The 12,266-nt window shown below is 45.6% G+C and overlaps 1 protein-coding gene across 2 annotated transcripts in view; it reads right to left on the minus strand.

The window, feature by feature from the left end:
- The window catches only part of POU6F1 (POU class 6 homeobox 1), a 210,695-nt gene that overhangs the window by 92,410 nt on the left and 106,019 nt on the right, over positions 1-12,266 (minus strand). For both annotated transcript variants that reach the window (XM_086965833.1, XM_086965842.1), the window contains exon 3: positions 10,281-10,374. In XM_086965833.1, coding sequence (XP_086821959.1) covers positions 10,281-10,334 — 54 coding nt within the window. In that variant the 5' untranslated portion in view covers positions 10,335-10,374. The remainder of the gene's footprint in view (positions 1-10,280; positions 10,375-12,266) is intronic.

Raw genomic sequence — 12,266 nt, forward strand, 5'->3', positions numbered from 1 at the left:
AGCGCGTGCCCGTGCCCTGTTTGTACCACAGGAGGGAGAGGGGGCACTTTGACCCCACACTCCTGAAAAGCAGACAGTGAACTTAGAGAGGGAGCAGGAGGTGAGCCCGTGAGTGGTGCACGCGCTTGGGAAAGCAGTCTTCACTTTTCAAGCACTGCACTCGTGCTTGTGGCACGCCGCTGATCGCTCCCACAAGGTGGATGCCGCCACAAGCACGAGTGCAGTGCTTGAAAAGTGAAGACCGCTGACTAAAACGCCCTCCTAGAGCACCGCATGCGAGCGCCTAGGCGAGACCTTAAAATCTGTTTCTATTTATTTATTTATTAAGTTTTATATAGCGCGATCTTGATCCCGAAGGATATCAGAATTCAGCCTCAGCTGGCCCCCATTGAGCAAGAAAAATGGGAACAAATTGCAAAGAGCCATATCTGGTGTGCACTTTGCCAAGCACAAACTCTCTAAACTTGCCTTAGATGTCTACAAAGCTAAGTGCATCCCGATGGCCACTTTTGGGTATAAAGTCTAGGGCCAAATGGATTACATCCAGGTAATCGAAAACAGGTTCTTGAGAAACCTGCTGATTGTAATCCAGGGAACCCCTGCCAAAATTGTCCACGAGGAACTGGGTTTAGATTTTATTTCTGACTTTATTCACATTAGTTCATTGCTTTTATGGTGCTCTGGTCTAAAGAGGATCTTTATCTAAACAGACTTATCCTTCAGGATTGTCTGACTCTAGATAAAGCTTCCCAGATCTCACGGGCTTTTTACATCAATAAATATTTTTTTGAACTGGGTCGCTAAGATCTTTTTCTCGACCTCTTGGGTATTGTAAAAAAAGACTTCATCTGGGTGAAGCAGGACTTTGCCCAGAGAATGGCTGCTGAGGGGAACATCCATTACCACGCGGTTTTTACACTGCACTACCATTACAACACGGGCTTTACAACGCAAGTCGTTACCACGACTTGCGCTGGAGGGCGCTCTAGGCTAAGGAATAGTAGATTTACTATTCCAACACCTTCCCTACTGTACGTAGGCTGGTGTTGGAATAGTAAATCTTACTATTCCTAAGTCCAGCACCTTACAGAGCAAGTTGTGGTAACAGCTTGCGTTGTAAAGCCCGCGTTGTAATCTCACGCGGGGCAAAAGCCCGCGTTGTGTTGACATACAGCCGCTGCTGAGAGGGAGCATTTTGCCTAAGCAAAACAGTCGCTTCACAGCTGCGTTGTGGTGATTCATTGTCTCTGTATGTGTGTGTGATGTAAAGTGCTCCAACACCCTATGCTGATAAGAGAGGTGCTATCACTGGCGTAACAATAGCTTCCACAGCCCCGCAAACCGGGAAGGGCCAGAGCTCTATGGGGCCCCCTCAGCACAGGAAACTATGCATGAGTGATGGGCCCCAGCCGAGAGCTCCTGCCTAGGGGATGGGACCTTGATGTACTTTGCAGAAGGGACCCCTCAAGTTTTGTTATGCCGCTGCTTCCAGTCACGGATTATTCATGCAGCAGAGCCTGATATAGAAGTGGGCCCGGTTTAGAATGCAGGCCAGGGATTGGCAGGGCTGTCTGAGGAGATACAACTCTGAGTAATTTGATGAGAAGAGCAACATGACCCTTGAGGGGCTTTTTTCCCTCTCCCAGCAAGAGAAACACTGCATTAAGTGCTAGGAGACCAAGCGCAGAGACAGAGCAGGAGGAGGTGGCGGGCAAAGACCTTTGATGTCTGTGAGGATGTCTGTGAGGAATGCAGAAATGTTCAAACACAGCCAGCATGTGAATGCGATAAAACTAAGAGGGAGGCAGTGTCGCTATTCCTCTCCTGTGAGGCCAGGGAGAAAGATACATAGCAAAGGGAGTGAGAACGCAGATTGTAGGACAGCTTCATCTGGGAACTGTTGGGTGGAATGGGCATGCTTTTGTAGTCAGGATATCTATATCCACAAGATTAGAAACGAAAGACATTGTAAAGACACAGCAGTAGGTGAATTTCTGGTGCACTCAGGATGCTGTGGTCTCTGCTTCACAATAAAAAAGAAAGAGTTTCTGAAAAGAGAGCACTTGTGAAGGAACACAAGGAGCTAAACAAGGAAATGGTAAAGAGGCTATGCTCCTTGGAAGGGACAAAGATAAGATGGACAGGCTAAAACAAATAAAGCCAGCGAATAGTAAGCAAGCAACTGTGAATGACAAAACACGAGGCCAATAGTAAGCATTAGGCGGAAGTTTTCAGCATGTCCCCAAATAGGTCTTTCCAACCAGACAGTTGTGCCTCTGGTAGGCTTCAACCTAACAATTATCACCACACCTTAGGAGAAAACTTGTAGGATCATTCTTTTGCTTTTCAAAAATAACCCACTACTTGGGACAAAAACGTTTGCTAAGTGTCCTTCTGAAACATGGTGGCCCCTTGGCAAACGTGCAGGGCCTTCAGAGGAGCTGCCATGGTTCCTCTGAAGTCACAGAGATCTCTGTAGGACTGGCCAAGATCTCTAATTGTGAAGCCTCAGGAGCTGACACAGACGATATCCTCTTTCCATGATAAAAATGTTTTGGAATTCCACTCGGGCTCACTGCAATCTGCTACTGGCCGATTGTCAAGGGGCCCTCCAGTCTGATGAATGAAAAAAGCCAGGGGAGCAAGGATGAGGTTCTGAGATTTCAGTAAATTTTTCATTAGTCCCTTGACTCTCCTTGCGTTTTCTTTCTTATATGTGGGACAGGAGGTTGGTAGATGGGGGTGGTTTAGTTAAATAGGAAATTAGCTGACGGCAGAACGTTTTTTTACTTTTCTGGAAGGCTTTTCCGAACAGTGCTTAATTTGAGGCGGTGGTTGCCGGGTGGGGTCCACTGGCACCTATTTTTCCACAGCAGACATATTAAAGGGAAAGATGGATCAAGAGAAACATGTAAAAACTGTCACAAAGGGAGAGCATAGGAACATGCAAGGGTGAGATAAAGGGCAGAGAGTTTCCTGTAGTGGATTAAAGAAACTGAAGTAAATTTAGGACTGCGCAGCTTTAGTATTCGGCGTGTCAACTTCAAATTACACAGGCCATGGCTTCTGAGCAGAGCTTTGGGTACCGGCACTCGTTCTTTTACAAATTAAGCACTGGTCAGACAGAATTTCACACATCTGATAAAAGACAGGTTTAAAGTTTGCAAAAAATAAGTTTGACCAAAGTTGGAATTTGATGAATGGCTGTACAATGTATTGGTCCTCAAGCACAAGATTACATATCACAAAGGTCACAACTGGGAAACCTCTTGTGTGTTTATCTAATAATCTGAAAGGTATCACTGCATGACAGGTTGGAAGACGTCTCACCATTGCTACCACTAGGATCTCATCTTGATTATGTAAATTCTTATCTACATTAGCATATCTAAATATAAACAACGAAAAAACACAAGAGATCAGACCTTACTCTAGAAACCCTCCGCTGATCCCAGTGATCTAAAAAATTACTGCTCCATCTCTTAGCTCCCCTTCCCCACCAAAGTCCTCGAGAAGGCCATCAACTGACAACTCACAGAACACTTGGAGAACAACAACCTGCTGGACACCTCCACCAATGACAACAGAACCCTCCTCGACCAGGGAGACACAGAAGCCCTGATCCTCCTCGACCTATCAGCAGTGTTCGACACCGTATCCTACCACCCCCTCATCAAGAGACTGAAGAAGCTACATCGGCATGAGAGTAGATGCCCTCACGTGGATCTCATCCTCACAGGATTAACCCAGAGCATCCACCTACCATCCTTGACGTCAGCACTCAAGAGCATCATTTGCTGTGTCCTGCAAAGTTCATCCCGTAGCCTCATCCTCTTCAACATCTTCATGATACTCCCGGCCAACATCATTTCCTACGCAGACGACACCCAACTTGTCCTCTCGCTCTCCGAAGACCCCTCCACCACCATGACCAACTTCCACAATTGCATAAATAGCGTCGCTGAATTGATGAAGACCAACTACCTGAAGCTCAACACAGACAAGACTGAGGTGCTGATCTTTGGAAACAACACCAACCCATGGAACAATACTTGGTGCCCTCCCGAACTCGGACCCATACCCACACCGACAGACCGTGCCTGCAACCTTGGCATCATCCAGGACAGCAAACTCACCATGAAACATCAAATCAACGCAGTCACCTCTGCTTGCTTCCACACCCTTCGCATGCTCCAACATTTTCAGATGGCTCTAGGAAAACCGCCACCCAAGTCCCAGTCACCAGCGACACAACAATGGCAACGCGCTCTACGCAGGAATCACCACTCATTTCTTGAAAAGACTTTGGGTGATATAGAACTCAGCTGCCAGACTCACCCTCAGCCTCCCAAAACGGACACACATCATCCCCTACCTAAGGAACCACCACTGGGTCCCCATCTAGAAAAGATGCCAAATCAAGCTGCTGATACATGCTTATGAGGTCCTCCATTACCAGGGACCAGCATGCATCAATTACAGCCTGAACAACCACCAACCCTCCAGAAACCTGCACTCTGCCTCCCTCGCCCTCGCTCACATTCCCTGCATACATCGAAGCTACAGCGGAGGATGCTCCTCCTACCTCATCACCAAGTCCTGGAACAACCTTCACCTCTACCTTCGAACAGCATCCTCTCACGCGGCTCCACAAACCGTGATTGATTGATATATAAAAACTAGAGGCAGTGCAGATATAAGCAGCCCAAATGATCAATGACAGCCCCCACTTCAGCCATGCAAAAACACTCTCATACTTTCGTCATTGGATGCCCATTAAAGGTGAATAGTGTTCAAAGCCTTGTGCATTGTACCCTGATCTCTATATGCCTTTATTCAGGAAAAGGCACATTTCTTTTTCTATTGGAAGTAATCTCAAGTCACCTTCTGCTACTCTCTAACAGACTCCAGCTGTGCCAGATCCTATAATGGCGGCAATTTGTTTGATCCTTGCTCTCAGCATCTTGAATTATTTTCCACTATCCCTACATACCATCTCTTACTTATTGCTTTCAGGCGTGCTTTAAAGCCCTATCTCTTCAGCAGCCCGTCTTAACTTCTGCAGTGTAATGTTGACAGCTCTTGCAGCATCAAGCTATCTATTGGTCTCTGAGCACTCAACTAAAGCTATATAGCATGGCATTATTTCATATACATATAATCGTTAAGAAATTGTGATTATATATGTGGCGGATCTGTCCATAATCCTTCCGTTGCATCTAAAATTAAGGTGTTGTTGTGGACCATGCAAGAGGATTTGGGTGAATTGCTGAAAGGACATTGGCAAATTGTAAGCATGAGGTAGCCTGAATAACCCTATGAAACCTGTCCATTTATCAAATCCACAAAACAAGGCTTTCCTCAGGGATAAATTAAAATATTCTAATGTAAACATACAATAATGATGTCATCATTATTGGTATACATACTGCTTCTTTTTCAAAGAATTTCTCCTAAACACTTTTTTTGATACCTCACTTTAGTACGATGAATCCATCTAACATGTGAACATTTTGATCAATTAGCAATAATTTATCAAAATTCATCACAATGCATTTCAAAACGTTACACCAAACATAATAATCACCAAACTTAATCTAATGATTTCAGAATAGAACATAAGTCCTTCATTTGTTGTATATGTAGAAGCTGTTACACATGATTTGCGTCTCAGTTAGATTACTCACAGGGCCGGACTGGGAACCAAAACCGGCCCTGGCAAAGTGCTCGTCCGCCCCCTCCCCCACCCCCCGGGGGGTTGGGGGTGCGACCTCGCTCTTTGCCAGGGCCGGTTTTCGGCCGATTTTGTTACAGGGCCGTTTTTGCAGCAACGCTGCAAAAACGGCCCTGTAACAAAAAAACGGCCCCCATAGGCCCAAAACCGCCCCCCACCCTTGCGGCGCACCGGGGGATTGCCCGGTGCCCGTAACGGCCAGTCCGGGCCGGATTACTCAGAAGATGATTTTTTTGAGAGGCTCCACATTGCTTTAGAACGCCTCAATATTTTTTGTATAGAAAAGTCTCTTTGTAACATCAATCAATCTATCAATCAGGGAATTGTAAGAGCGCTACTCACCCTTGTGGGTCTCAAGGTGCTGAAGGGGTGGGGGGGTGGTCCCCAGATCTGTTTAGCCGAAGAGCCAGGTTTTGAGGGTCTTCCTGAAGGTGTTCAGGAAGGGGGCGCGTCTGATGTCTGCCAGTAGCTCGTTCCAGGTCTTGGCTGCAGTGTGAAAGAAGGATCTTCCGCCTGCTCTGGCGCATTGGATGCGCGGGGTTTCGGCCAGTGCGAGGTTGGAAGATCGGAGGTTTCTTTTGGGTACGTGAAAGTTGATTCTGTTGTTGAGGCATTTGGGTCCGTTGTTGTGTAGGCATTTGTAGGCGTGAGTGAGGATTTGGAAAGTGACTCTTTTCTCCACGGGGAGCTAGTGGAGACTTCTTAGGTGTTGACTGATGCGTTCATGTCGGGGGATGCCGAGGACGAGTCTGGTGGTGGTGTTCTGTATTGTCTGGAGTTTGCGGAGTAGGGACTTGATGATGCTGGCGTAGAGTGCGTTTCCATAATCCAGTCTGTTGGTGATGAGTGTGTGGTTGACGGTCTTCTTTGAATCATGGGGGATCCACTTGAAGGTCTTGTGGAGGATGCGGAGGGTGTTGAAGCAGCTGGAGATGACGGCATTGACCTGTCGGTTCATGCTGAGTGATGATTCGAGTACGATGCTGAGGTTCTTGGCGTGGTCTGAGGGGGTAGGTGGGCTTCCGAGGGCAGTCGGCCACCAGGTGCTGTCCCACACAGATGGGGTGGTACCGAGGACGAGGACTTCTGTCTTCTCAGCATAGAGCTTCAAGCAGCTGTTGGTCATCCAGACTGTGACGTCAAGCATTCCTTTCTGGAAGTTGAGTTTGGCAGTGGTGGAGTCTTTGGTGAGGGAGAGGATGAGTTGGGTGTCGTCGGCGTAAGATACGATGTTGAGGCCGTGTTGTCGGACGATGGCTGCAAGGGGGGCCATGTAGATGTTGAAGAGGGTGGGGCTCAGGGATGAACCCTGTGGGACTCCGCAGGTGATTTTCGTGAGGTCGAAGAGGAAGGGTGGGAGTCTGATCCTTTGGCTTCTTCCGGTGAGGAATGATCGGATACAGTCCAGGGCTGTTCCTTGTATGCCTGTGTTGTGTAGTTTGGAGACTAGTGTGCGGTGGGAGACGGTGTCGAAGGCTGCTGATAGGTCGAGTAGGATGAGGCCTGCGGAGTGGCCTTGGTCCAGGAGGGTGCGGATGTCGTCTGTGGCGGCGAGTAGGGCAGTCTCTGTGCTGTGGTTGCTTCTGAATCCAGATTGGGACGGGTCCAGGACAGCGTTCTCTTCAATGAATCGTGTCAGTTTCCTGTTGACTGTTTTCTCTGCAACTTTTGCTGCGAGGGGGAGGAGCAAAATGGGCCGATAGTTCTCGAGGTCGGTGGGGTCAGCTGTGGGTTTCTTGAGCAGAGGTCTGACTTCTGCGCGCTTCCAGTCGTCTGGGAAGGTGCCTGTTTTGAAGGTGGTGTTCATGGTGCGTTGTAGTTCGGGTGCGATGGCGGCCATTGCTCTGTTGTAGATGTGAGGGGGCAGGGGTCGGTGGGGGCCCCTGAGTGGATGCTCTTCATGGTCGAGGCGGTGTCTTCGGCCGTGATCGGTATCCAGTTGGAGATGGTGTGCTTGCTGATGTTTCTGGGGGGCGGGGGCTGTCTGTGGCGCCTGGTGGATGGTCGATGAAGTTGTTGTAGAGGTTTTTGATCTTGAGGTGGAAATAGGTTCCAAGCTTGTCGCAGAGGTCTTGGGGATGGGGTGATGTCTGTGGCTTCGCAGCGTGGGTTAGTGAAATCTTGAATGACACTAAAAGTTCATTGGAGTTGTTGGAGTTGGCCAGGATTTTGTTGTGGATGAAGTTCTTCTTGGTGGCTCTGATCTGGTTGTGGTAGTCTGTCATTCACTATTGTGATGTGATGTGAATCACTATTCACATCAGTGATTACACAATTCCTCCTCCACAATATAAATGTTGCGTTTTGGCCAATGATTGGTTAGGGTCCCCTCAGGACAAATACAAGGAACTGATCTTGATATCCTTTCTACATTACTTAGTTAAACTTAAAGGGCCGAGTGTCCACGTCATGAGTTCATTAAATGCCATAAAAGCAATAATCTAGTCGCACTTGCAGTGCACAACATCAACTAGGAGCTGAGCTTTGCAGATGTTGGCAGGCACACCACAATCTGCCTTTGTTGGGCTTCCTCAGGCAGTGCCCTGGGATACTAAACTCTGGCATTGGTGAAGTCACAAGCTGAAGGAGGCATGGGCAAAGAGACAAGAAACCTGTATACTTTTCTTGATTCTATCAAATCAACATGTGGCCAGGCCTCTTTTATTATAATAAATAATTAGATGTGACCATATTGATTATTTTGGAGAATTTTACCTCCATTTGCCAAGTACTAGTTTATGATAAAAGCAAACAAAGTGGGTAAGCTTTGTCTTTAGCTCTAGCAGGCAATAATAGTTTGGATTTTAATTTCTAGTATGAAGCAATGCTTTCCCTAGCTGAAAAGAACAAATAGGGGAAAAAAGATAAAGGGCTTGATAATATCGTGAGGAGCAATCATATCATGCAGTATGTCATGATTTGCAGATGGCAGAATATACATTTCTTGAGCACTTACTCTGGTTTTCCAGGTCCACTTTGCTACATATGACTGCATCTTGAAATAGGGAATGTGGCAGTTTTTAGAAGGACCAGAGGTAGGCTCAGTTTTGCATTGAGCCAGATTCAGGAAAGTCAGGTGGGTTCTTTTCACCAAAGACCTCTTGTTGGCCTCCCTAACATGTAGAATGTGTTAGAGGTCCCTTTGTTGTCGCTTGAGATGTTGAATCGCCGCTCACATTTAGCAAAACCCACATCAAGATAGAACAAGATCCTGGCATTTTAATTAAAACAATAAGCCTTTCCTATGAAGGATTGAGAGCCATTTACATCACAGAGTCAGAGCCATGCAATTCCCAAGAACGCTTCTTGCCAATATGGAAGCGACTCAGTCACATGAGCGGTTTGAAGGTATACATTAAAGATTTCAATCAAAGTTACAGAAGTAACAGTCCCTCATGACCTATATTTCTTTAACCAATGGCCTGTAAGAGCTCAAAACAAGAGGCACAATTATGTTCTCCACACAATTTGATTATTTTTTCTTTACATATTTTATTTCACTTTTTCTCTTTTATTTATATTTCATATCTTATGATGTTATTTTCCATTACAAACATATAACTAGTATCTTCTTCCAAATAGTGCTGTACCAAAGATACAATTAATTTAAAACACTATACAAATCATACTCAGTAAAATGATACAACATAAATTCAATACATCCCCACACATGCCCACACCTCTCTCAACTCTACATCCATGTCCCTTGCATTTAATACATTCACACTCTACACCCCAGCACAACACTGCATGCACAGATGGAAAACAACGGGTGATACAATCAGCCCTTGATTGCTGTGCTGGTAGCTGGAGTGTCACACTCTCTCCGGTCCATACATTAAAGCTTTCCCCTAGATCACCAGATCTGAGAACAAATGTATGCCAGGATTGTTATTAACAATAATTCTTAGAATTTTTATATTGTGTACTAACTTTTGTGTGACTTTTCTAGTATTGCATTATAATAAGAAGATACCGCTAAAATAATTGTGTGTGTGTGTGTGTGTGTGTGTGCACGCTTGTGTGTTTGTCTGTGTGTGTGTGTGTGCGCGCACGACTTTGGGGAGTTCAAAACGTAGTAGGCCTCACTTATTACCAGCCCGTTATCTGACAGTTCTGCTGTCCTAAAAATGCCGCTTTCTCAGGGGTGTACAGCCCACAAGGAGGAGTGTGAGATTCCTGTCCATTTTCCCTTTCTTTGCACACGAATGGTTATAATCGTAACTCTGGCATCTAAAGAGTAATGAAACCTAGCGTACCAAAAACAGGAGCCGTATGATACAATATGATGCAGATTTGCATCTTAAGTCGGTGGATGTCAAGCAAGTCTTGAACACATAGCCTAAGGAGTATTGCTGTACAGTCTAAACAGGTTAATATTTAAATCTCTTCAGTTGAAGATGAGATCTACTAACAATGCTAAAATGTTCTTCCTGCTGGTCAAAGCCTTATTAGGGCTCATCACAACAATGAATAGTCACAACACTCTGAGCAAGCACACAATTTTCAGGTACTGTTATTTAAAGTATTCATTAATCATTCGTACCTGCTCGTTGACTGTAAGTGCAGCCTCTTGGTGAGGCACAGATCCAGGATCCATGGCTTGTCAGTACGGCAGCTCTCCTTAACCTTCTTGCATACTGTAAGTGAAACAACTTATATTAAATTGTATGAACCGCCATAAGTAACATAACACATATTAATTATATCAAAAGAGGCAACTGCTCTTATTAATTTTCTATGATGGACAACTTCTCATCTTAAAACACAGCAATAGTAAGATCTTGAGTTCCTCAATAAAAGACACATCATCAAGATTATTGGTTAAGACAATTGAACTTTACTTAACAGAGTACCTGAATTACTTCTGGATGGCTAGCATCTTAACTTTACCAACGTATAGGAAATGTTATATAGTTATATAGTGCGATAAGTGGGTGACTGCGTAGGCAGCTTTAAATTATTTACATTTTAACAAAAGGCCAAGGTGGATTACCAGTTGTCTACTTTAAACACAGCTTCCACTAACTCCCAAGTATATAGAGATTCAGACTTAAAATTCTAACCATGATTTGCGAGCCATCCACGACACAGGCTCCAGCCACAATCACCATCACTATATACTTTCCCTGTTGTGTAGCTCCCACCCATCTATTTGCCACATGATACCAACATGTCCTAAATCTCAGCTCTATAGGAAGGTGGATACCTGACTATGATTACCCCAGATTTTTTGCCTAGTGTTTAGCTGGTTTTCGACTTAGTTGGCCTGGGATCCTGCTAATCAGGGCCCCAGGCTATCTGTTCTCTTTGTAAAATGGACTCCATGTGATTTAGGTACATCTCCAATTGGACATTGGGTCACCTTATGAGCCCCTGTGCAGTGTACTATCGGTACCCAGGCCATCGGTGCATCCAAGGCCTACAAGGGGCTGCAGCATGTATTATGCCACCTCTGGCTGGCCACTCACATTGACACAACTGGCTGATCATTAAGCGAGTAGCCCTATTCAGGCCTTCAAGATGGCTTAATCAGAGGTATAGGAGGAATAGATCTCACTCAGGTGACTCTCTTCACTCCAATGCTTCAAGGGGTTCTCAGAGGGGGGTGACTTCCCCTCAGAGAAGAGAACACCAGGCTAGGATGAGGGAAGTCAATCTCAGAATAGAGAGAGAGGAACTTGCCCTAGCTAAAGAAAAACTTGCATTTGCTAGAGAAAAGAAGTCAAGTGGGTCAGAACCCACTGGTGGCAGCAATATCCCTAAGGATAAAGACAGGTCCTATGACAATAGACACCTGAGTAAGATTATGCCCACCTACAAAGATGGGGATGACATCCACAAGTGGATAACTGCTTTAGAGAGGGCCTGCAAAGTACAGAAGGTACCCCAAAGTCAGTGGGCAGTAATCTTGTGGCTCTCCTTTTCAGAAAAAGGTAGAGATGAGCTCCTCACAGTTAGTGATGAGGATGCTAATAACTACAAAGTCCCGAAGAGTGCTCTGATTGATGGGTTTGGCTTAACCACTGAACAGTACAGGTTGATGTTCAGGGATACCCAGAAGACACAGACTCAGGACTGGACTGATTTTGTAGATTGTGCTACTAAGGCTCTGGAGGGCTGGTTATTGGGCAGCAAAGTACATGACTATACAGGATTGTATAATTGGCTTGGCGCCTTGATGCCCTTGGGCTAAGTTGCGCCCTATAAATTGCCTTTCATTCATTCATTCATTCATAATTTGATTATGAGGGAGCAGATCCATAGTATTTGTCAAAACCAGCTTCTACACCAGCACCTGGTGGACTCAGATCTGACCTCTCCACAAGAATTGGGTAAGAAGGCAGACAAATGGGTCAGAACCAGGATTAGGCCTAAAAATCAGGGTAGTGACCAGAAAAAAGATTCTACCAAGCCTCAAGAGAAAGGTGGAGATAAATAAAAAAAACCAAGTCATCCACAGGGCCTCAAAACTCCAATGGTGTATTATGCCACCCCTGGCTGGCCACTCACACTGACACAACTGGCTGAT

The sequence above is a fragment of the Lissotriton vulgaris genome, chromosome 1_1, assembly GCF_964263255.1.
Source record: "Lissotriton vulgaris chromosome 1_1, aLisVul1.2, whole genome shotgun sequence".
Lineage (NCBI taxonomy): Eukaryota > Metazoa > Chordata > Amphibia > Caudata > Salamandridae > Lissotriton > Lissotriton vulgaris.